The sequence below is a fragment of the Stegostoma tigrinum genome, chromosome 28, assembly GCF_030684315.1.
Source record: "Stegostoma tigrinum isolate sSteTig4 chromosome 28, sSteTig4.hap1, whole genome shotgun sequence".
Classification (NCBI taxonomy): domain Eukaryota; kingdom Metazoa; phylum Chordata; class Chondrichthyes; order Orectolobiformes; family Stegostomatidae; genus Stegostoma; species Stegostoma tigrinum.
Window position 1 is genome coordinate 28,525,471 of NC_081381.1, and position 25,323 is coordinate 28,550,793.

At 39.8% G+C, this 25,323-nt stretch overlaps 1 protein-coding gene across 10 annotated transcripts in view; it reads left to right on the forward strand.

Moving 5' to 3' along the window:
* ubr4 (ubiquitin protein ligase E3 component n-recognin 4) overlaps positions 1-25,323 on the forward strand; it is a 196,346-nt gene that overhangs the window by 14,356 nt on the left and 156,667 nt on the right. For all 10 annotated transcript variants that reach the window (XM_048561072.2, XM_048561074.2, XM_048561075.2 and 7 more), the window contains exons 6-23: positions 82-184; positions 1,994-2,135; positions 2,973-3,097; positions 3,942-4,063; positions 4,507-4,566; positions 8,528-8,718; positions 10,254-10,353; positions 11,126-11,263; positions 12,103-12,220; positions 13,197-13,384; positions 16,222-16,381; positions 17,692-17,777; positions 19,279-19,448; positions 19,831-20,113; positions 22,553-22,691; positions 22,813-22,892; positions 23,200-23,328; positions 24,335-24,517. In XM_048561072.2, the coding sequence (XP_048417029.2) occupies positions 82-184; positions 1,994-2,135; positions 2,973-3,097; positions 3,942-4,063; positions 4,507-4,566; positions 8,528-8,718; positions 10,254-10,353; positions 11,126-11,263; positions 12,103-12,220; positions 13,197-13,384; positions 16,222-16,381; positions 17,692-17,777; positions 19,279-19,448; positions 19,831-20,113; positions 22,553-22,691; positions 22,813-22,892; positions 23,200-23,328; positions 24,335-24,517 (2,517 nt within the window). The remainder of the gene's footprint in view (positions 1-81; positions 185-1,993; positions 2,136-2,972; positions 3,098-3,941; positions 4,064-4,506; positions 4,567-8,527; positions 8,719-10,253; positions 10,354-11,125; positions 11,264-12,102; positions 12,221-13,196; positions 13,385-16,221; positions 16,382-17,691; positions 17,778-19,278; positions 19,449-19,830; positions 20,114-22,552; positions 22,692-22,812; positions 22,893-23,199; positions 23,329-24,334; positions 24,518-25,323) is intronic.

Below are 25,323 nucleotides of genomic sequence, written 5' to 3' on the forward strand. Positions count from 1 at the left end.
GGATTAGGAATGATCTAGACTGAGATATTTACCTAATCATTCCATGCTGTAATTTCTGTATAATTTCTTTATTTCTGTCAGGTGGTTGGTGAAAGTGATGAACAAACTGGAACTGATCAAGCAACTGTTGCCAAAATGAAAAGTGCTTTTGTTGCACAAAACGTGTCCAGTTTACAAGCACTGGGTGAGATTCGAATCAAATCCTCACTACTCATTATAATAACAATAACATAAACAACAACAACTAATCCCCCACTAGTCATTCATGTGATTAGTCTTTATTATGAATATAAGAATTGTTCTCAATAAATTGGGGAATATTAGTGAAAAAAGTCCTTTTCATACAGCTACTGTATCTTCAAAGCATTCAGTCTCTTCACCACCAATGCTCAGTGGCATCAGTGTGTACTATGTACAAGATGCAGTGCAGAAATTTGCCAAAAGTCCTTTGACAGCATCTTCTAAACCCGTGGCCAGTTCCATCTCAAAGGACTAGGGCATCAGATATGTTGGACCATCACTATCTGCAAGTTCTCCTCCAAGTCATTCACCATCCTAACTTGGAAATGTATTACCATACCTTCTGTTACTGGGTCAAAATCCTGGAATTGCCTCCCTAATGTTATTGAGATTTCCTGCCGCACATGGACTACAGGAGTTCAAGAATGTAGCTTGCCACCACCTTCTCAAGGGCAACTAAAGACAAGCAATAAATGCTGGCTAGCAGCAGTGCTCGTATCCCATGAATGAATAGAGAAAGGAAAAATGAAGCAAATAATATTAGTTTTCTATTGTTATTGAATTACTTAGGTTTTGTTAAAGTCAGTCTTGAGAAACATTAAGAACACGTTCACAAAATTTGTTGAGCAACCATTATGTGCCGGATATTGTGCATGCTCTTCTATTTCACCCTGTCATCGTCCTTCCGTCCTTCCCATCTTTGACTCATGAGGGCTGGGTCCCAATGTTAAATATAAACTGACTTAATTTGGGAATACAGCTGTTGACCATTTTGACCATTCTTCTGGCATTGTGACAGTAGTGCAAAATATGCTGTCTGTGGACTTTGAGCCTGTTGTGATTGGGTAACTCCCCAGTTGTTGAGCCTGATGCAAGATTGAAACACTTGAACATATAAGAAAGAGTACGGAATATCTGGATTCTGGTTAAGAACACATTCGTACCTATTAGAGAGCCAGATACAGGAAGTGTGTGTAATTGGCAGCAGGGTCAAGGAAATCTAGCAGGATTGCACTAAAAAGCAGTCAGTGCTGAATTCTGTAAGTAGAAGTATAATCAACCTTATTGGATTCTTTCAAAAAGTAACGAGTACCTGCTATTGGCATGCAAACATAAGAGGGTCAGAGCATATCATCGGGGCAGCTAGTGGAGTAGATTCGAAAATGGTGACAAACCTGAAGTACAAATGAGGTGTTTGAGGAAATTTCTGAGAAATGCAAAAAGTTGGAAGATGTCCAACAGAGACCACTTTTGCTTGTCACGTACATGATTTATTTGGATTTGAGAATTGACCATTTTGATGAAACTTGCAGATGACATTAAATAATGTGGAAACAAATGTGGAGGACTGTATCCAAAAGTTGGAAGACAAAATCCAGGCTTGCACCCGAGCACAGCCCAGACCAGACAGCAGGATTTCTTTTTCATGTTAGAGAATTTTGCTGTTTGAGATTTTTGAAACAGAGCTTCATACTCAGTTTTTGATACAAAAGAATACTACAGACTATAGGGTCATAATCTTTTTCTGAATATGGGTTGAACAGTCGACACCTTCTAGTTCTTTGAGTACTTGATTTGTTTTCCAAGTGGTTAGTACTTTTCCTCTCAATATAAAAATGCACAGATCACTTCTGTTGGATCTAAGTTTCGGACCTCTGAGTCCTCTCTGTCTACTTCCATTTGCATGGTTAAACTGATGTACTTACTCAATGGTAACATGGAACTTTGACTTCTTTCACCTGTTCTGTTGTAGGAGGCTCTGAGAAGTTGCTACGTGTCTGTTTAAACCTCCCTTACTTTCTGCGCTACATCAACCGCTTCCAGGATGCTGTCTCTGCCAATTCCTTTTTCATAATGCCTGCAACAGTTGCAGATGCAACTGCTGTGCGAAATGGGTGAGTTGCAAATGCCAATTGAGGACCAATGGACATGATGTATGATCATATCTTTGACTGAAAAGACCACCGTGTATTGATTGGTTGCTGTTAACCAGCATCAGTCTGTTTCCTTTTCTTGTTCGTGTCACGTGTTAAAGTAAAGACTTCTTTTGAGCGGGGAGTAATATACATGTGGGGCTCCTACTAAAGCTATCTAAGGCTGTAGTTAGGCCGCAGCTGGAGTACAGTGAACAATTTGCTCCCTTTTATCTAAAGATAGCCAATCTTGTGTGGATCTAAGTGGCTCCTGGGAATGGAGATATTTTCTTAGAAGGAGTTGTTGAGTAGTTTGGACCTGTATTCATTGAAGCTTAGGTGAATGAGAGAGGTGTGATGGGGTAGATGTTGAGAGATTGTTACCCCTTGGGGGAGAAACTTGGACATAATTTCAGTAAAGGGGGATACCCATTTAAGATAGATATCGAGAAATTTCTTTTGAGGGTACTGAATCTGGAATATTTACTGCAGAGTACTATTGAGGCTGGGTTGTTCAGTATATTCAAGGCTAAGGTTGATATATTTTTAATCAGCAAGGAAATTAAGGTTTATGGAGATAAGGCATGAAAGGGGAGTTGAGAAGTATTGGGTCAGCCATGACCTCAATGAATTCAAACCATATTCAGTGGGCTGAGTGGTATACTTCTGCTCCTGCACATTATGGTTTAATGGTTAACTCCAGTGGAAATTAATCTGACTGTGACGAATTTAGTGACCACTCCACTTAAACTCTGCTGTAGGGACATTTTTGACTTCTACAGTGCTTGGTTTTCTAAGATGCTGTTATTGTTTCTTCAGATTCCATTCCCTGGTTATTGATGTTACCATGGCTTTAGACACACTCTCTCTGCCCGTTCTTGAGCCACTGACCCCTGCGAGACTGCAAGATGTGACTGTATTGGCCCTGAGTTGCCTGTATGCAGGTCAGTTTGAGAAAGAATAAAGCAACTTCCCACGCTGGGTACCATGAGGTCTCATTTGCAGGGTGAATGCTTATTTTAAGTGCTGTTGTTCATAGGAAATGAAATTTGGGATTTATATGGAGTTTGACAAACTTAATCCTGACATTTATTTAATTTATTTATTTATTTATTTCATTCATTCATTCATTCATTCTTTGGATATGGCTGTGGTAACCAGGCCCGCATTTGTTACCCACCCCTAATTGCCAAGAGGGCAATTAAGAATTGACCACATTGTTGTGTTTCTGGAGTTGTGTACACGTCATATGAGGTTAGGTTGGTTAATCCCCTTCCCTCAGGGGCATTAGTGAACAAAATGTTGTTACATGACAATCAGCAGTTAGGTAGTTGCCATTAGGCTAGTTTGTCTTTGAATTTTTTTTTAATTGAATTCTGATCTCGCCATTGAACATGGTGGGAATTTGAACTCATGTTGCCGAGAGTTCTGGATTACTAAGCAAGTGATAAATTCACAATGCTACCATTTCCACACTTGTTTCCATCTTGTGGACTATTTTGGTAGATGCTTATTGAACATTACTACCATCTTGATAACTTGCACATTATTTTTGCTCACTTGTCAGTTGAGTTTACCACTTTTGTATTTACACTGGGTCAATGTTACCATGTCACTTGTCCAGTGCAGTAATCTTTTGCTAGAGTTGCTACTTGGTTTTTCCAGCACAGACAAATGAAACCTCACTTCATACAGTAAACACTTGCCTTCAGGAGATGGTATCATATCCAAATTTTAGGTATAATAATGTTAATTAGATGACTAAATCCCAGTGTTCCCTTTCACCAGGAGTAAGTGTTGCAACATGCATGGCTATTCTACATGTGGGTAGCAGCCTGCAAGTACGATCTGGGTCCACCAGTAAGGAAGAAGACTATGAGAGTGATGCAGCCACAATAGTACAGAAATGTGTAAGTACTGAATAAGTGGGTTAGGGGTTTTGTTGAATTTGGCCTGTTTTGGTTGACCTTGTCATTGGAAGAAAAATATTTGCTTCATCAAATTATTTCCTATCAGGGCCAAATGATCTTCATTCAGTCTAATCCAACCTGACCTGGTGTGTATCTTGAATTGACATTGTCTCCTGCCGTTTCTCTTCCCCATATCTTACCATAGATATCCCATGTCCTATCATAGAATCACTGTAAATGTGAGGCTGGGTTCACAAGTTGTTCGTAGTTATTTTTATTCAACCTGTTCAGAAATGTCATTAAACACCACCAGGTGATGGGATTTGAGCCCAAGTGTCTTGGTTCAGAGGTTAGGGACATTACCACGGCTACACAAGCCCTCCAGTACTTATGTTTATTGTTTGAGAACATTACTAAATTAATGTACTATTCATCATTTACAGCTGGAAATCTATGACATGATTGGCCAAGCAATTAACAGCTCACGACGTGCAGGTGGTGAGGTAAGGAGTAGGTTTGGTATTTTACTGATTGAGTAGGAAAAAAAGTTGTTGAATTTACAAAACCTTTGCATGTAGAAAAGGCGGAGGTTGTTTTGCAGTTCATGTGCAGAAAACATTGGCTGTATATTCTGTGGATGAATATGATGTGAAATTGCTGCATATGATCTAGGTTAGAATATAGAACATTACAACACAGTACAGGCTCTTCGGCCCTCGATGTTGTGCCGACCTGTCATACCGATCTGAAGCCCACCTAACCCACACTATTCCACTTACGTCCATATGCTTATCCAATGACAACTTAAATGTACCTAAAGCTGGTGAATCTACTACTGTTGCAGGCAAAGCGTTCCATTCCCTTACTACTCTGAGTAAAGAAACTACCTCTGACATCTGTCCCATATCTTTCGCCCCTCAATTTAAAGCTATGCCCCCTCGTGCTCGCCGTCACCATCCTTGGAAAAAGGCTGTCCCTATCCACCCTATCTAACCCTCTGATTATTTTATATGTTTCTATTAAGTCACCTCTCAACCTTCTTCTCTCTAATGAAAACAGCCTCAAGTCCCTCAGCCTTTCCTCGTAAGACCTTCCCTCCATACCAGGCAACATCCTAGTAAATCTCCTCTGCACCCTTTCCAAAGCTTCCACATCCTTCTTATGATGCAGTGACCAGAACTGTACATGATACTCCAAGTGCGGCCGCACCAGAGTTTTGTACAGCTTCACCATAACCTCTTGGTTCCAGAACACACTCCCTCTATTAATAAAAGCTAAAACACTGTATGCCTTCTTAACAGCCCTGTCAACCTGGGTGGCAACTTTCAAGGATCTGTGTACATGGACACCGAGATCTCTCTGCTCATCTACACTACTAAGAATCTTACCATTAGCCCAGTACTTTGCCTTCCGGTTACTCCTACCAAAGTGCATCACCTCACACTTGTCTGCATTAAACTCCATTTGCCACCTCTCAGCCCAGCTCTGCAGCTTATCTATGTCTCTCTGCAGCCTACAGCATCCCTCGTCACTATCCACAACTCCACCGACCTTAGTGTCGTCTGCAAATTTACTAACCCATCCTTCTACGCCCTCATCCAGGTCATTTATAAAAATGACAAACAACAGTGGACCCAACACTTGCGGTACATCACTAGTAACTGGTCTCCAGGATGAACGTTTCCCATCAACTTCCACCTCTGTCTTCTTTCAGCAAGCCAATTTCCGATCCAAACTGCTATATCTCCCACAATTCCATTCCTCTGCATTTTGTATAATAGCCTATTCACTCTAGAAAACGACAATGTTGCCGAGGACAATACTGAGATACAGGCTACTAGACTCAGTGTGATTGAGGCTCACAAGGAAGAGGTATTAGAAATCCTTCAGAGGGTGAAGGTAGATAAGTCCCCTGGGCCGGATGGAATTTATCCTTGGATCCTCTGGGAAGCCAGGGAGGAGATTGCCGAGCCTTTGGCATTGATCTTTAACTCGTCATTGTCTACAGGAATAGTGCCAGATGACTGGAGGATAGCAAATGTGGTTCCCCTGTTCAAGAAGGGGAGTAGAGACAACCCTGGTAATTATAGACCAGTGAGCCTTACCTCGGTTGTTGGTAAAGTGTTGGAAAAGGTTATAAGGGATAGGATTTATAATCATCTAGAAAAAAATAATTTGATTAGGGATAGTCAGCAAGGTTTTGTGAAGGGAAGGTCGTGCCTCACAAACCTTATTGAGTTCTTTTAGAAGGTGACCAAACAGGTAGATGAGAGTCAACCGGTTGTGGTGTATATGTTGTTGTTTCCTGAGTTTGTAACATCTGTGTGTCACCTAAGAATAACTCTGAACAGTCGGGAATGTGTTTGATTCCACAGGCCCCAATCCAGTGTGGTTCTTAAAAGCTTTATTTTTGTAATTCAGTGAAACTGGCAAGACAAATCCCCATTCTGAGAATGTTTTGGTACCTTGTGGTAAATTTTGCTTCCTTGATGCTGTTTGGTATAGAATTGCTGGATATTTGCTAATTAGCAATGAAAGATAGGATAGGATGATGTGTAACTTGGAGGTATTTATTCTTTCATGGGAGACTGTTACTCGCAAGACCAAAGTTTGTTGCCCACCCCTCGTTAGCCTTGAACTGAAGAGGTTGCTAGGCCATTTCAGAGGACAGATTGAATCAACTACGTTGTGGGTTTAGAGTTATGTGTAGGCCATGCCCTGGGTATGGATGATAGATTTCCTTTCTTAAAGAACATTGAACTTTAGATGGTGTATTAATTATTGCTGTTCTTGTCCTTCTCAGTGATATGAATCAGATTAGTTAGGAATTACTGGAGTCATCTTGATAGATTGTCGCTGTGAAATCTTTGAGTTCATTGTCGTTACACGGCTGGAGTAGGCAGAAATCAAATCACTGGAACAATAAATTGAATTGCTTCATTTTGAGTGTGCAAGTCTACTTGAATGTTGAGTACCCGACTCCAGTTTTGATCCTTGAAGATGCTTTGATGTATCTGGACATGAACAAGACATTAGCATATTACTAGCCTCTGTTCGTACAGTTTATTTGGTATTGATATAGCTAATTCCATGTTAAGGTATTGATGGTTTGGTGATTAACAATGATAGCCATGGCTTAATAACTGGCCTTTCTCTTGTTCAAGATGATGATTGCACATAATTAAAAATTTTAGTATATCTTTGTAGAATACATATAGTTACAGGCAGTTAAATGCCACATATTGCTTGACATTTGTCAGCAAAAGTCTGAAATATATCTGCAGCTAGCATGACTGCTTCATTTTTGGAGGAGTTGGCTAATGGAGCTGAATATTATCATATTTATAGCAAACAAGAAGAGACAGGCAGAGAACATCGTTGATGCATTTGGCAAAGAGAGTTGCATTGAGGTTACTCCTTTGTAAATTTTCTACAGTGATGCCCTTAGGGTGTAATGTTTGGCCTCCAACAGCTACACCATCTTTCTTTGCTTCTGGTACAACACCCTACTCCCCAACGCAAGGCCAGGCATTTAGCTGCATTGAGATTTGGACGTCAGTGGTTCTAGCCAATTCCAAATTGCTCACCTGGTTATGAAAATACGATGCTTGATGGCACTATCGGCAAGTCTTCCATCACTCTGTTAGTAATATGACAGTTATTGATTTGGTTAAATTTAGCGTGTTTTTCTGTGGAAATGGCATACTGTGGAATTTTTCACAATATGTGGAGGTGTCAGTGTCATACTTGTGTTCATGCACTTTGGCTTTGGAAATTGAGTGTTCTGTCATGTGCAGCTTTAACACAACAGTTTAAATATCAGCAGGACAAAAGTTTTTGCTGTGTCCAGTGTGGAAAGTCATTTCACTGTTATGTAGAGTGACTTTGCAAAAATGGTTGAGTTGAAGTTACTCCATTGTAAATATCCTGTAGTGATGCCCTTAGGCTGTCATTTTTGGCCTCCAACAGCTACACTATCATTCTTTGCTTCTGGTTTTGTGATTCTTAAGGTTATCATAGGTTATTATACAAATGGAAGTTATCAATCATTTGTGTGATGCAAGCTTTTGTGAAAATGAATGGTTACAAATGTGGGGAATACCACTTTATACTTGTGTAACCTTTTTGCAAAATGTCCTTCCTGCTCTGTGCACCTTTCATCGATATGAGCAAGACTTTTGTGTTTCTGAATTTCAGACTCTTAATTCCATCATACAAAACTCTGCAAATTAACTGTTACAATATATGGTAACAGTCAATGTATAGACGGACATCTTCAATGTATTGTTAGAAATTCAACTGCGCTGAAAGAAGTTCTTTATCATGTAATCAGTAGGTGGATTTGAATGTAGCTAAACGTTTCATGTAGAGTACACCATGGGATATTAAACTAGCTGTATGTTTTGAAAGCATTGGTTGGGCACAGTTGTTGGCTGAATTGTTCTTTTTGCGTTCTCTCACCAGCATTATCAGAATTTCCAATTATTAGGGGCCTGGTGTTTGCTAAACAGCCTGTACCTGATCCTGAACCTCAGTCCAACAGCACTGGCAGAAAAGGGGAAAGAAAAAGACCCACTGGCTGCACTGCGAGTTCGTAACATTGCTGCCCGAATGAAGGAAGGAGCTGGATCCCCCAAGCTAGCTCCTGTTAAAGGGTCAGTAAAGAATCCATAGATAAGTTTTTCAAAAATGATTGGTGCCTTAAGATCAGCACTGGGAGATATAATTCTGTAACATTCTTAACCATTCAATATCCATCTGTTGAATTAGGCAGCAGAAGACTTTGAGGTTTACGTTTTAAATTTATAATTTAGCCGAAACATCAGTTTCCCTTTGAGCTATATAGCAGAAGAGAGACCTTTTTGGTCCATCTTGCCCATGGCAGTCATCAAGCACTGATTGTTGTCTTATTATCCAGCATTTGCTGTAGTCTACTTGGTATCACACTTAAAATGATCATCGAAACTCTCCTTTGTTGTGATGGTTCCTGCATTGAGGTCTCCGATACCACCATATCCTGGCAAACATTCTTCCTTTAAAGCTTCTCTGAACCTGCTGTCCTTTTACCTTGCATCTCTGCCTGGTTATTTATCTGGAAAGGCTTCTTCCCATCTATATTCCTCATAATTTATAAAACTCCAGCAAGGCCTCTTGCGGCCTTCTCTACTCAGGTATGCCATTTACACACACGTGCATGTTTTATTTTACCACCATATCACCCAGGTTGCAAATTTTAAAAAATCAACTACAAAGCAGTGCTCATCAGGTGCAGTGCAAGAACCCAGCTCTTTTTCTTTATTTTCTATTCGCCCTGTTCAGAGCTGTCATCCTAGGTAGATGGGAAATGCAGGGTTACAGGGATCGAGTAGCGAGGTGAGTCTGGGTGGGATGCTTTTCAGAGAGTCTGTGTAGACTTGTTGGGCCGACTGTAGGGGTTCTATGATGCTCGAACCCAAGTCTCCTGGCTTGCAATGTAGGGACACTGTCACTGTACTAACGTCTAAATGGAATCCTGTGAGCCTCACTTTTTTCTCTTAGTCTGAACCTGCTTTTGTTACACACATTGAATTCTTCCACTTTCAGTTCCAGCCTGAAATAATTATTCTACAGTAGCAGTGTGCTTAATTGCATAGGAAAACAATGAATTCTGAAACTGCAAAATAGAACAGATGGATGATTGATTCCTTACAAAACATCACATTAGTCACCATATTTCAGATACTGATGGAGCAATATCTTGTTATTTTTAAATCCCTGATTCCCAGTATTCAGTTTTCTAACTTTTCTACATAATTGCGCCTGGTTTTCTTTTATTTCAGTTTTATCTTGTTGACTGTTTATACTAAGTTTATATTTACCCCTGAAGTAGGACAGCAGAGGCCCATGAGACATTGATGGAGTACTGGAACCCATTTGCTCTGTTGTGAGATCCAACCCTTGCTTGTAGCTTGTGTAAAGAACTGGTATTCAGTTGTGGATAGAAACTGGCAGGGATATGGGAGCATTACGCTGGAAATTGCATGGAACAAAGTGCAGAACATGGGCAACTAAAATGAATCTGACTCAGTTTCTGTCTGGGGTAAATTTGGTTGGTTTCTTTCTGATGAGTGATTATACATGCTGCAAACCAATCCTCACTGCAATTTTTTAATAAGGGTTGATATCAGTTTGGACTTGTTTTCTGCTGCAGACATCAAGGGTTTGGCGTCTTGTCTGTGGTTCTGGCAAATCATGCTATCAAACTGTTGACATCACTGTTTCAGGATCTGCAAGTGGAAGCCCTTTACAGGGTAAGTGGAGCCCCTGTGTATAGTATGGTGGGTTATTTGTGAAGAAACCACTTATGTTTTCTGAAGTCTTGAAAGTAACATTTAATTATTTTTGTATTCACTGGTGGTTGAGGGTAAAATTGATTTTGATTAACGGTGGAATATTATGCAGTCTCAATGTATAAAGGATTGTGTTTAAACCATAAGTACAGAGACTTACATTGATATCCTGCCTGTGTCCCAAATTACATAGAATCGTAGAATCCCTACAGTATGGAAACAGGCCCTTCGGCCAACAAGCCACACCGAACCTCGGAGCGTCCCACCCAGACTCACTGTAACCCACCAAATCTACACATCCCTGAACACCTTGGGCAATTTAGCATGGCCAATTTTACCTAACCTGCATATCTTTTGGACTGTGGGAGGAAACCGGAGCACCCAGGGGAAACCCACGCAGACAAGGGGAGAATGTGCAAACTCCACACAGACAGTTGCCCGAGGGTGGAATTGAGCCCAGGTTGCTGGCGCTGTGAGGCAGCAGTGCTAACCACTGAGCCACCGTGCCGCCCCTGTAACCACTGAAATACGCTATTGCAACATAACTTATGACCCAACCAATTTACACACAGCTCGCTCCCAGATATTGACCAGGTAATGTTTTACACGGTCAATGGATAAATATCAGACGTGACATCTGAGAGAACTCTTTCTTCAGCTCTTGGATAAATATTGCTATTGTTAAACTAATCTTCTGAAAGCCATCATAATGGTCAACCTTTAATTTCAACAGGGTTGGAGAGGTGATGGACCACCTGCAGAGCTTAATATCATGGCACAGAGCTCATCTATTCAACGTGTGCAGAGACTGATCGAATCTGTTCCCCTCACCAACTTGCTCTTCACATTGTTGTCAACATCGTACAGAAAGGTAATCACTTGTGCCGCAGAATCAAAATGCAAAATGAATTAAATTGCTCACTGTGTCGGTGCTATCTTTGATAAAGCAATCCAGAATTCATCAGTGACCACGCTCTTCTCCTCAGTCCTGTGTTGTTCTAAGCTAATCCATTTGGCAGTTCTGTCCTCTTAATGCTACATCAATCCAAAATTAACCCACTCTGTAGCTCTCTGCAAAATGGTTTACACTAATTCTTAGCTAATCCCACTGTCCACCCATCTTTCACTAATCACTATCAGTCTCATATGAAACCCGCTGCAATAGTCCTCATACAGACCATGTATGAAATCAAAACTAGTCCTGCTGTCAGCTCTTCCTGTGAGCATTGTGTTAAGTGAAAACATAATATCAAAGCCATTCTCTCTCCCTGTATCAATTTAGGACTAATCCTATTGCACTGCATGCATTATACAGTCCTGTATAAACTCAAAACTAACCTTCTTTCCCATCTTTCTCCATATAGTTCTGTGTTCTTTGGGAACATACCCAAGATCACGAGATACAATAGTCGGTCACTTGCACTGTTTTTATGTTCCGATAGTCCGCTGAGTTCCAGCCTCTCCCTTCGAAATCTGAGTTGGTTGACTGGAGGAAATAGTCACTCTCTGCTGTCAAAACTCATTCAAATATTGAAATTCTGTACATCTGTCTACTTCACTAAAAATTGCCCCAGTCACAAGTGTCTCGTTGTTCTTACTGGACAGTCTCTGCGGTGAGCCCCTGTCTCAGTGTTTGCTCAAGTACGTAATCTCTTAATTCTGCTTCTAGAAAAGAATTGTTTTTAATTCTTTGTCCCTTTCTTTCCATAGGCTTGTGTTCTTCAACGCCAACGGAAAGGCTCTGTGAGTAGTGATGTCAGTGCGTCCACTGATTCAAACACCTACTATGAAGATGATTTCAGCAGCACTGAAGAAGACAGTAGTCAAGGTAATAAAATAAAAAGCCTTAGGGTTTATGTACAGTTCATGTGATGGATGAAAATTCATTGTAGTGAAACAGAAGATAGTTAATCTAGTAGATTGCCTGACATGTTAGACAGATTTGAGGTAAAGTAGCAGTTTTGCAATAGAATTCTAAATTCATTTCTGGGTAATGATTTGTAAATCATCTCAGTAACTTTTTTTATCCAGTGGACTGGTGTGAGACTCTCTGGTGATATCATCAGTCTGAGTATATAAATAAGCTAGAATTCTTTTAACTTTGCTTTCTCAGAGTAAACAATCTGATAACATTGCACAAAATTTGTGGAAATAAACCAGAGAAAGTGAGAAGTAAGTTATTTCTATTGCTCTATGAATTAGTTGCTGGAGGTGATAATGCATCATCAATGGGATAAGGAAAAGTTTACGATTTTCTTTAATGCCGGGGACAGTTTGGGTGTGGAATTTCACAACACAGCTGATGGTGTAAAAAGAATTCATTCACTTAGAAAGTGGATAAATATTTAAATATAAATTGATATGTAGAAATTGGACACCTTCTGGGAGCTGGTAAAGCATGATGGGTGGAATGATTCCCTTCTATAAAAGTCTGCGATTCTATTTTGATGTAACAAGGTGTAGAGCTGGATGAACACAGCAGGCCAAGCAGCATCAGAGGACCAGGAAAGCTGACATTTCTGGCCTAGACCCTCCTACAGCAAATTTGCCGAAGAAGGGTCCAGACCCGAAGCGTCAGCTTTCCTGCTCTGCTGCTTGGCCTGCGGTGTTCATCCAGCTCTACACCTTGTTTTCTCAGATTCTCCAGCATCGGCAGTTCCCACTATTTCTGAATTCTATTTTGATAGTTGTAATTGCTGATAACCACACTACTTATGGGTTGTGCTGTTTGTTTTTCAAGTTCATTTTTTGTTATTTAATTTGGCTTTATGCATGTGTTATTTCTTTTAATGTATACTTTACAGATGATGATAGTGAGCCAATACTTGGCCAGTGGTTTGAGGAGACCATCTCTCCCAGTAAGGAGAAGTCAGCACCCCCTCCTCCGCCGCCACCACCACCTTTGGAGAGTTCTCCACGCCTGAAGAGTCCAAATAAGCAGTGTTCTGGAGAGAATGGCAACATACTGGCGAGTCGCAGAGACCCTGAGCTGGTGAGTGATATCTAACAGAAATTGGATGAAAGATAAAGACAAAGCAAGTGGTGGTAAACTGGCTTCTTGAACCACTGCAGTCTGTTTGGTGCAGGTGCTCCTGTAGTTCTGTTGGCAAGGCTGTTACAAGATTTTGGCCCAGTGACACCTGAAGGAATGGTGATATATTTTCAAGTCAGCATGGTGGCTCAGTTTGGGATTGGAGGTGGGGAGTGTGGAATCTTACAGATGGTAGTATTCCCAAATACTTCTGTGAATTTTTACAGTGCATCTTTTAGATGATACAGATTGCATCTCCTGATGGTCAATATTAGAGGGGGTTAAATGTTTGTGGGTGTGGTGCCAGTCAAGCTGGCTGCTTTGTGGATGATGCCAAGTCCCTTGCTGGAGCTGCATTCATCCAGGCAAGCGAGCATCTTGTCACAATTGTGACTTGTATCTTGTAGATGGTGAGCAGGCTCTTTGTGGAGTCAAAGGGTGAGTTCCTCGCCGTAGAAGCCGTAACCTGTGACCTGCTGTTGTCTCCACTGTATTTGTATGGCTGGTCAGATTCCATTTCTGGTCAATGGTAATACCCAGGAATTTGTTTGTATGGGATTAATTGGTGGTAATACCATTGAACATTGAGATGCGATGTTTAAATTCTTGTTAGATGTTGTCATTATTTGGCACCTTAAGGCAAGAAAGATACCTCCCACTTGTCACCCCAAACTTAGATATTGTCCAGGTGTTGCTGTATTTACATATGGATTGCTTCAGATTCTGAGAAATCATAAATGGTGCCGGACATTTTGCAATCGTCATCGAATATCCCTTTTCTGAGCTTATGATGGAGTGAAGGTGATTGAAACCTGAAGGTGACTGAATGTAGGACATTATCTTGAAGAATGGCTGCATTGATGTATTTGGGCTAGGATGACTGACCTCCAACAATCGCAAACTTTATGATGGATTATGATTCCAACCAGCACAGAGTTTTTCTCCCTGATTCCAGTTGACTCTAACGATAGTATTGTTAGGTCTCCATGATTCTACACTTGATCAAATGTGGCCTTGATGTCAAGGATAGTCACCTCACCTCCTGGAATTCCGTTCTTGTGTCCCAGTTTGAACTGAGGCTCTAATGAGATAAAGGCTTCAGTGGTGCTGGCAGAACTCAAACTGAGCACCAGTAAGCAGGTTACTGCTAAGTGAGAATAGCTTGATAACACTGTTCATGACCCTTTCTATTACTTTACTGACGATAAGGAGCAGACTGACGAGGTGGTAATTGGCTTGGTTGGAGTTGTCCTGCTTTGTGTGTACAGGGCACACCTGGCAACTTTGCACATTGCTGGGTGGATTTCAGCAATCTAGCTTTCCAAGGGATGCGGCATCACAAGCAAGGCCAGCATTTAATGTTTATCCCTCATTGTACTTGAGAGGATAGTGCTGGGTGCCCTTCTTGAACAACTTTAAATCAATGTGCTGTTAGTCCATCCAGTGCTATTAAGGAGGACCATCCAAGAATTTGACCCGTGTCTTTTTCCTCCCTAAAGTATGAGGTTTGTCAAGCGTGGTTGTTTCTTTTGAAATGCATGATGACTGCTCCTTTTTCTCTTTGTCTTCATGTCTGGTAATTTCATCCTTTTAGACTCAAATTTTCCCTTTATGATAGTGCAGATTAGCTCTGTCTCTTTTGGTGCTAGGTTGGCTGCTCTACAGCCAACTTTCACGTGCTGCAACCTCAAACATAATTTCTAGGGCATCAGAAAGTGCCTACTACAGGATTCCAGAATGTATCCAGATAGGCTGCGCAATAAAGTTTTTGTGAAGATTTGTAGCTTGGGTTGTGGATGTGGTTGTAGACTTGCTCGCCGAACTGGTGTTTGGTCGCTGACGTTTTGTCACCTTGCGAGGTAACATCTACCGTGCGCCTCCGGTGAAGCATTGGTATTCTGTCCATTTGTTGTTTATATGCCTTGGTTTATGGGGTGGATGGCATCTCTTTGGTTAAACAGACACAAGTTGCTTGGGGAGTGCTAACATAAAAATAATCTGACTATGTACTTGCAATTATAGCAGAATGAACAGCGTAACTAGTCACTTAATGTCACAGAGATAATGCGAACTGCAGATGCTGGAGAATCCAAGATAATAAAATGTGAGGCTGGATGAACACAGCAGGCCAAGCAGCATCTCAGGAGCACAAAAGCTGACGTTTCGGGCCCAGACCCTTCATCAGAGAGCTAACAGTTCTTTTGTCTAGCTCCAGAATTTATCTGTAGGCCGAGTTCTTGCTGTATTTGTGCATGTACATGTGTTATTTTCTTATTTACCGTAAAATCGTGGAGATCTGCCAAATCATGGGGCACCACTCACCAGTAGAAGACTTTTCCTAGCAATTATTTATTAAATCTTGTTCTCTGGTGCCAGCAGGATACTTGCACCAAATGCTAATCCTCACAACTGGTTTATGCATCAGCATGCTTCAGCAGTGAACGTTGTAGAAGGATCAGAGATGGTGACCCCTTCTGACTGTCCTTTTTAAGGTGCTGAGTGCAGTTCTAACATCTGAGCTGCCACTCTGATGAGTTTACCTGATAGATCAAGAACTGACTCTCTAGACCGAAAAGCCAGCAACGTGCTATTATTACCATGAAGTGGCATGTGACTGAGGAGTTAGTAATGAGTGTTTATTCTACAGTTGGCTAGTTGCTCATTAAACTTTACTTTGGGGTTAGATTTTGATTTGGGGATAATGGTACTTGGTAATTATATTGGCGATGAATTTGCTGGAGAATGAGGATGATTGACAGCTAGTAAATCTGTATTTTTAAAACAATTTATTTTTTCAGTTTCTGAACCTGGCTTCAAGTATTTTTAATTTCATTACATCTTCAATGCTAAATTCGAGGAACAACTTTATCCGGAATTACCTGAGTGTTTCTCTCACTGAACAACACATGATGACATTAGCCAGCATCATTAAAGACGTGGACAAGGATGGAATGAAAGGTCAGCAAACACTTTTTTTTAATTGCCATCAATCATTTCACTGTATTTTGAGTTATGAGCAAGAAGGCTACTTCAGCCTTTGGCAGTGGTTGAAATGTCTAAATGAGGAACAGTATACTCCAAAAAACCTGCAGAGTTTTGAAGAGATTTGGTGAAGGAGTGGCATTAATTAGATCTTTCGAAGCTGGCACAGTACAATGAATTTCCTGTCCTTTATAACCAAAACAAAATTTTAAAAAATCTAAATTCTATGAATATTAAACATCTGAAAGTAAAACAGGAAATAGTGGAAACAGTGATCAGATCAGGCAACCTTCACTGTTCTTCTATGTTCCTACTGTTCTTTAGTGAAAAAGATCTGCCGTCCTTACCTTGTCTGACCTACATGTGACTCCAGGTATACAGCAATATGTTTGACTTGGGGCAGTTAAAGTTGAACAATAAATGCTGGCTTTGCCAGTGATGCCCACAAATTTTTCAAATATCTAGGAGCAAGAAACAGTTCATAATCTCCCAGTTCTGGTGAAATGTTATGGAATCAGCTATTGGGAACACAGTTCATCATGTCATCTTAAACCATTTAAGCACCAGTTTAATGATAGTAAATTTAGTAAAGGACTGTCTTAGGTGATATTCCAAGTAGATGTTGAAAAGCTCTTTATCAGACTATATTTAGACTTGAGACCTTTTTAAAGTTCCATATTAAAGGGTGTATCTCAGACTTAAGATAGTGGGCGTCGAGCTAAAGTTTGCGAAGGCATCTTGTTCAAGGCTTTTTTAATGAGTATGTCTGATAAATGTTCTATGATTAAGGCAAAAAGCCAAAGAACTGCAGGGCTGGAAATCAGAAATTGCTGGAAAAACTCAGCAATTTTGGCAGTGTCTGTAGAAAGAAAACAGTCAACATTTGGGTCCAGTGACTCTGCTTAAAACGGATTATAACTCGGAAAAGATTGGTGTATATGCTAGAGAAAGGTTGGGAGGAGGGAAGAGGGGATAGGTGGAGATGAAGCCCAGACAGAGAGAAGATAATAGTTCAGCAGACAAGGAATGGGAAAGAGAGAAAGAAATAGACTGAGACAATTCTACTTAAATGTTTGATAAGTCGTGGCTTCCGTTTTTTAAAAAAAGTAGTGTTTTTAAATCTTTGAATAAAAGGAAATCAAATGTTTTGTTTTAATCATTGAGTTTTCACACATTCTATTGAAGGATGCACTACATGAGCTGGGTGGCTAGTTATATTGTTTTTGTATTATTGAACACATTTTGTCTCCATTCTTCTGTATGTTCAAAGTTTTATTTTTGCATAGGGGCACCCGATGAGGAATTTGCAGCTGCATTATATCACTTCAATCATTCTATGGTCACCTCTGACCTGCCGTCCCCTGTCCTGCAAGTAAGTTCATAGTGCATCACTGACTGTGATGTGCTTGATTAATGTTGACAGTTTGCTTTAATCTGTACGTTTCCATGACCTGTGTCATTCCAGTGTGTGATTGTAAAGGTCGAATGGTAGTTCTCGAGGATGGGGTTTGTTTCTTGATACCTGTGAGATGATCTAATATGTAAAGTTTGTGTCAAAAATTAAAGTTCAAATCCAGGGTTGTTAGTTTGGATGATGGATAGTATTGCATATTAGTGGAGTTCTAAGTTTTTTTTTCAGTCATTTGCTTCATCTGTTGATAGATTTGAATGATACAAAAGTTTTTCTTTTTCCCCCAACTTCTAATGTGTGGCAAACTTTTCCAATTTTGTTAATTGATCCATCTTTGCCATTATTCAATGGTTGCGGTATCTCCTTCAAGAGTAGCTTCTTCAAATCAACCTTGACTGAAAAGTATACAGGGCAGATCCAGAAACTAACATTACCTGCTGGCAGAGGAGTTGTTTAGTGTGTTCATGTGGGTTTACCCAAAGAGTACCGAGAATGTCAAACACACAACTGTATACCGATTGCAGTGTAAGCGCATTTAAGGGAGGCTAGATAACCAGATGAGCGAGCAAGGACCAAGGGATAATGCTGGTAGAATTAGAGAAGGAAAGGCAGGAAAAGGTTTGACTAGGCAGAAATGCACTGTGGGCCAAATGGCCTGTTTCTATGCTTTATATCTGATGTCATTTTATAAGTTTAAAGCCAACAATAGAATGGTTTGCAAAAGAGACATTGTTTTCTCTCTTTAGTGCCATGGGCAGCTGTTGAGAAGGAGCTGGATCTATTTGGATTGCGCATTTTTCTTTGGATGCCTAGTACTGAGCGCATGTTTGTCTCTGCCCCAGATTTTATTGTGTTAATATTTCTGAAAGTTATTGTGACTGAAGCTAATTTTGTGTACTCTCAGCAGTGTTTCCTCAAATGATAGGAGTGTCAAGATTTTAGCCATTTTAAGAAATAAAGCTTGTGATGGCAAATTGTCTTTCATTACTTTTTTTCGTAGCATTGCAGAGTACAGGATGGGCAGAGTTAGATAATTCTGAACAAAGATAAATGAGTGTGTTTTCTTGAGGGGCTTGGTAAATGGCAACTAAGATTATGCCCAATTTATTGACTGTCATTCCTTCCTGACCTTGTTTTTAAACCAGCCTCCAGATTCTTTTGCTTATAATTTTTGAGCTCTTTTTTCATTTTAATCTTGTTGGAGTTGAAACCCAGACTTTTTTTACAATTTAAAAAATGCAAGGCTTTTATAGCTTATTCACAAAAATCTCCCGACTCCTAATGTATATTGCCCTATTTGCAAAGTGATCTTTCCTATTATTTCATTATATGCCGGCAACTTTTGTCGTACAAAGTGTCAAATTCAAGAGATGCTGACTAATAGGCTGATTTTGTGCATGAATCTATTATTGTGATAATCGTGTTTTAGATAATTGCATTAACTATTTGGTATTTTGCTCAGAACACATTGCTGCAACAGCTGGGAATTGCACCATTCTCTGAGGGTCCGTGGCCATTGTACATCCATTCACAGAGCCTGTCTGTGTTGTCACGCCTGTTGTTAATCTGGCAGCACAAGGCCAGTGCACAGGGGGAGCCAGATGTACCCGAGTGTATGAAAATCTGGGAAAGGTAAAGTATTCTTACTGTAACAAAATTCTCAACTTAGAACGATTTGAAAGTCTAGAGAGTCCTGTCATGCATCGTTCTTGTATTCTGTACGGTATGCTGAATTAATGGATTGTTACATTTGTTACATTTAAATTCATTTTGCTAAATTGAGAGTGTGAAATTGGAATGTCTTTAACACCAAACGTTGAAAAGAATGAAAATCCGTTTGTGTACGGAGATACAGATGGAGGTGGTGATCAGCTCCATTGTTTTGGTTGTGCAATTTTGGAATCCATAGCTGATCCTTGTCATCATTTGCTTAACACTAGTTTTGTAGCTTTGAGTAGCTTTACTCTGTAAACACAGATAAGTACACGAATTTTTTAAAAATTTCTCTTGCTAGGTTTATTGGAACATTAAAGCAGAACATATTCCATGGAGTAGTACCAACTGACTCAGAAGATCTGAACGTTGAGCACCTTCAGCTTCTGCTACTAATTTTCCATAATTTCTCGGAGAGTGGTCGTCGTTCTGTAGTTTTGATGTGCATACAGGTGATTGTTGAAGTGGCATCTAAAGCAGAAGCACAGATTCGGTGTGTGCCACTGACACTTGCCCGATTGTTGCTGGTTTTTGAGTATCTCCTTCAGCAATATTCAAAAGTGCCCGTCTATCTATTTGAACAGGTAAGGATTAGTTGAGTTGCTGAGTGAATATACAAGTTATAAATGAATCCATAAACCTATTATTCCAGTTTTGTGTTGATCCTGTTGCATTCTGTTGATCACACAGTTTTGAATATTGAGATCAGTATTTAAGTGTTCACTTACAGTACTACAGCATACAAGACTATGCTTTCCAGGTGCTGGAAAATGGGATTAAAATAGTCAGGAGTTGGTTTTGACCAGTGCAGACGTAATGGGCAAAAGGACCCTTTGCTCTCCTGTTGACTTGTATGACTCATTTAACTTGCACTTTTTCAAAACTAATGCTTGTTGTGAAATCATACGAGAACTTCTGTCCATTTTTATAAGATGGGCACAGTGTCTAGGACACCAGCTTGATGTAAATGTGAGTCTCAACCAAAGCCTAGTTTTTTTGTTTGTTTATGGTTTTGCAATATTGGCTTGCAATCTTATTAACTCATTATCATTTGAGAGGAAGACCACATAGACCAATGCATCTTTTTATTGATTCATTTTGTAAATGTCAGTGTCTTCTTTTGTGACCTTTGACTGGCTTTAATGATTTTGAATAAGTTTTTACTATTACACTATTTGGTGGTACTTATTTGCCAATCAGTGCTCGAGGATGAATTGAATCTGTGTGGCTTTTTTTCTCTCTTCACTATAATTTAAAAATGGCAGAGTAATATGCAAAATATAAAAATGGTGTTGTGACCATCTTGATCTTGAACATCACCTGTTGAAACATTAAATAAAACCTGTGTCGATAATTAAGACATCAAGAAATAGGAAGAAGAATAGGCCATCTGGCCCCTCAAGCATGCTCCGCCATTCAATAAGACCATGACTGATCTCTCTTGGGGACCCAGCTCCACTTACCCACTCACTCACTGTAACCTTTTAATTCTTTTTCTGTTCTCAAGTCTATCAGTCTTCGCTTTGAAAATATTCAATAGGGTAGCCTCAGTTGCTTTACCAGACAGGGAATTCCACAGATTTACAACCCATTGGGAGGGGAAGTTCCTCTTTTGGTTCAGTCCTAAATCTGGTCCCATTTATTTTGAGGCTATGCCCCTTGTTCTAGTTTCACCCACCAGTAGAAAATACCTTCCTGCTTCTATCTTATCTGTTTCCTTCATAAGTAATTGTTCCTACCAAGTCCCCTTCATTCTTCTAAATTCTAATGAGCCTAGTCCTGGTCTACTCTTTGCACATCAGCCACCCTCTCAACTCTGGAATCAACCTCTTGAACCTCCTCTGCACTCCCTCAGGTGCCAGTATATCCTTTCCCAAGTAAGGAGACCAAAGCTGTATGCAGTACACCCAGAAGAGGCCTGATCAGCACCCTGTACAGCTGCAGCATCACATCCCCATTTTTAAACTCCATCTCTGTAACAATGAAGGGCAATATTCCATTAACTGCCTTAATTAGCTGCTGCACCTACAAATCAACCTTGTGTGACTCATGCACAAGAATACCCAAGCCCCTCTGTCCAGTAGCATGCATCACCATTTTAATAATAATCTGTTTTGCTGCTGATCGTACCAAAATAGATGACCTCACATTTACCAACAGTGTAGAGGTAAAAGCTGCTGGTGGACGAAAGATGAAACTTTTAAAATTTTTTGACAACCGACACCCCTAGAAGGAAAAACAAATTACATGCGCTGTGACATTCAGCATACTACAAAACTACAAATTGACTTGAAGATCAGCAGTAACATTGTGGAAGTTATGTTCGCCCTACACACTAAAGTTGACACTTAAAACTATTTTCTTATTCTTGTATTATTGACTTCTGGATATAGTGTCCCAGACACTAATGGCCGCCATTGTTCTTTATCAAACTAGATGTTCTTATTTTAATCTAAACTGTGAATGTCAACAAATGAGGCAATGGTCAATGACCCTGATGCTGTCCTTGCCCATTTGGCACATGGCTTTCCTTACACTAGTCATTGATGAAAATCACTGAACTCGGTGGAAGTATTTTAGCAATCATAGTGAGGAAAAAAATGAAGTGGCTTTTTTCCCACTCAGTCCTCACCTTGGTTTGTTTGGGATTTCATTTCCTTAAACTAAACTTCCGTATTTTGCTTTGATCATTTTGTCTTAATCCTGACGCTCGCAGCCTCTTTCTTTATTTCCACTTTGTTTCATCATTCTCGTGAGCGCATGTTGTGTGGTGTTCAGTTTAAACTGTAGCCTTATGTCATTCATTCAGCCAATATGATATAGTTCTTAGGTTCAGCAGAGAATTAATGAGAAACGGCCATTCAGTTAGTCATTATGGGGGTTCTGAAATCAATTTTTTGAAGATGCAGTTTGCCGTTTTAATTACTGAATTTTGCATACAAATGCAAAACTCTCATGATGTAAGTGTGACAACCCGTTTTAGACTATGTCTTTTGCTGACATTGAGTGTTTTTTAAATGCAGATTCAATATAATCTGTTAACCCCACCAACATGTGTTGCCAATGCCACTGGCTCCCAAGAATCTGGCCGACGGGTTCAAGTGCCACTTTATCATGGATTTAAAGAGGTCGAAGAAAACTGGCTTAAACACAGTGGGACAGGTAAGGCAAAACTCAGTTAAGGGACAATAAAACCATTGGTTTTGTAGAATAGAGAAACAGTTGGATTGGTTTACACTCCCAAGTTTTTTTTGGAATCAATTGAATGTGTTCTTTGCTACAGATTCTACACCACTGCCGAAATTCTACAGCATTCTTTCACATGAAACATCCACTGATGACAGAAGCAGATTGGATGAGATGGTGAGAGCTGTTGAATTGGCATTTGGGGGAATATTGGCCTTCTGTGTAAAGTTGTAAAATCATGTAATATATAAGCATGTTGATATTAATATAGCTGATTTCTACAGCAATAATTCATATTTACGTAACTATGATATTTTAATGTGATACAGTGTCAAACTTCGGAATATGGAATTTGGCTACAGACCAGTGTGTGTGTAAAATGAGTTTTGATTCGAGTGTGTATTTATAGTTGTTTGATACTGCACTTGCAGAGACTTGATTCTCTTTTTTTATTGTTCTCTTCCCTCCCCTCCTTGTTTCACAGATCTGTGATGTTCTTTGTGCTGGTACTTCGAAGTATGATGACCTGTATGCATCGCTGATCTTGCTGTTAGCAGCTGGCTCACAGTTTGATACACTTAGACGGGAAGAACACAAGAATGCAACACCTCTGGTAATGCATAAACATCTGTTAAATCATTAGAACCTTAGAGCGCCGAAGGACACCATTGACTAAATTGTATCTGAGCTGGCCTCTTTGAAACCTAGGCACTTGGTTGCTTCACAGTCTTTCCTCCTACACGTTTAAATACTTCCTTCTCAAATGTGTTTTTTTTTAAGAACGATATCCTGCTCAGTGGATGATCTTGAATTTATGGCCTCTGGTAATCAATGTAATATTCACCCAGTGTGTGGTGCATAGGCAGGATGGGCTTTAAGATTTACATAAAGATGAATACTGGTTTCAAATGATCTTTGTTTGGTTAGGTGTCAATGTATGCTTTAGTGGTCACTCATATGTCTGTGTGTATGATGGAATTTTTGTTTCTTTTTACTTTTCTTTGACAGAGAAATTTTAACCAATAAGAGTACAGCTCTGTTTCAGCATTGACTTGTTCACTGTTGACTTGAAATTGCCTCAGTGGTTTTAATATGGAGAGGAGGGAGGAAGGTGGAATGTGCTGTCCTTCCAAGTAGCTCAATTATTCAGAAGTGTCTGTGGAGACCTTCCATTCTTTGATTAAATATTTTTGCTCATTGGTATGATATTGTGTTATAGATTTTGTATATTTTCTGCAGTTTTCACTTTTTTAAAACCATTGGCATGGATTCTAAGTTGGGGGAAGTGATTCTTTTCCCATTTGATGACCATGTTGCATCATGGTGTTGCTTTCACAGCATCGAAAGCAGTTAAAATACTTCGGTTATGATAGAGTTTCCGGGTGTTACTGATGCAGATGAAAATGATCATTTATTTAATTAATTTCATTGCATTCTTCTAAAATCAAAGTTAACCTCCAAAGTGAAGAATCTGATATGTTATGCATATGCTGAAATAATTCTTAATGAAGCTTGGACAAATTTAAAATTCTAATCACTATGTTTTTTGGACAAGTCTTTAATGTATTTGTTATAACTGTATGTGAAACATTGATCATTCCATCGCTGACTTCTTTCAGGAGGCATGCTCCATTCAATACTACTTCTTGATCTTATGGAGAATCCTGGGTATTATGCCTCCATCAAAAGCCTATGTTAACCAAGTGGCAATGAGCACAACAGAACTGAGTGAATGTGACATCTTGCACACGCTTCGATGGTCATCACGGCTTTGTATCAGTTCTTATGTAACCTGGATCAAGGTACTAAAGATGCACGTTCTGGGGATATGGTGAAGAAGTTGTTATCGAATACAAATCAGAAAGAACCTCTTGTTGAAGCTGTAGTCATAAGGAAGGGAGATGTAGAAATAGTCAAGTTTAGTGTTTCAAAGGAAGAATAGTCAAGTGTTGAGAATGTATCAATGAGGAATCTGTAGGCTTAGTACATGCCTAATCATAGACAGTTTGACCCTCTCAGGTTTAATCTTCCTTTTTCAGATATTGCCCCTGTTGTGCCCTTGTAGTGCTGCCTCACCCAAGTCTTGCAGTTTTCTGGGACAAATTATTTGATGTGTAATCTTTGTGCGCCAGCACATTGCTTCATCAAAAGTGTGCTAAATCCAGCCCTTTCCTCATGTCTATGCACTTGCCTAGCGAGGTTTCCAGATAGAGACTATGAGCAGGATCCTTGAAAATAAGGGAACAGATGCTATTTTTATCCATCTACTAGGGATGCAGAGGTCACCATTATCATATGAACTACAGCTTTAACTACAAATTCTGCAGAGAGAACATCAAATTTTAGATCTTTCTGGTTTGTGTGGTACAATTACAATATTGTCCTGGACAGAACATTTACAAATAGAATCAGTAGCATTGACTATGAGGCTAGAAAACTTCTCATTGAGCTATGTATCAGTATAGTATGAGTAGGTGGAGAACTACTTAATAATGTAACTATAAACTAAATATTCAGTAAATAATACATGATCATTTTTAGTGTGATTAAAGCCAATTGTTCAATGAATTGTTTACAACCTTGATTTGACCAGTTCATGATTTCCTTT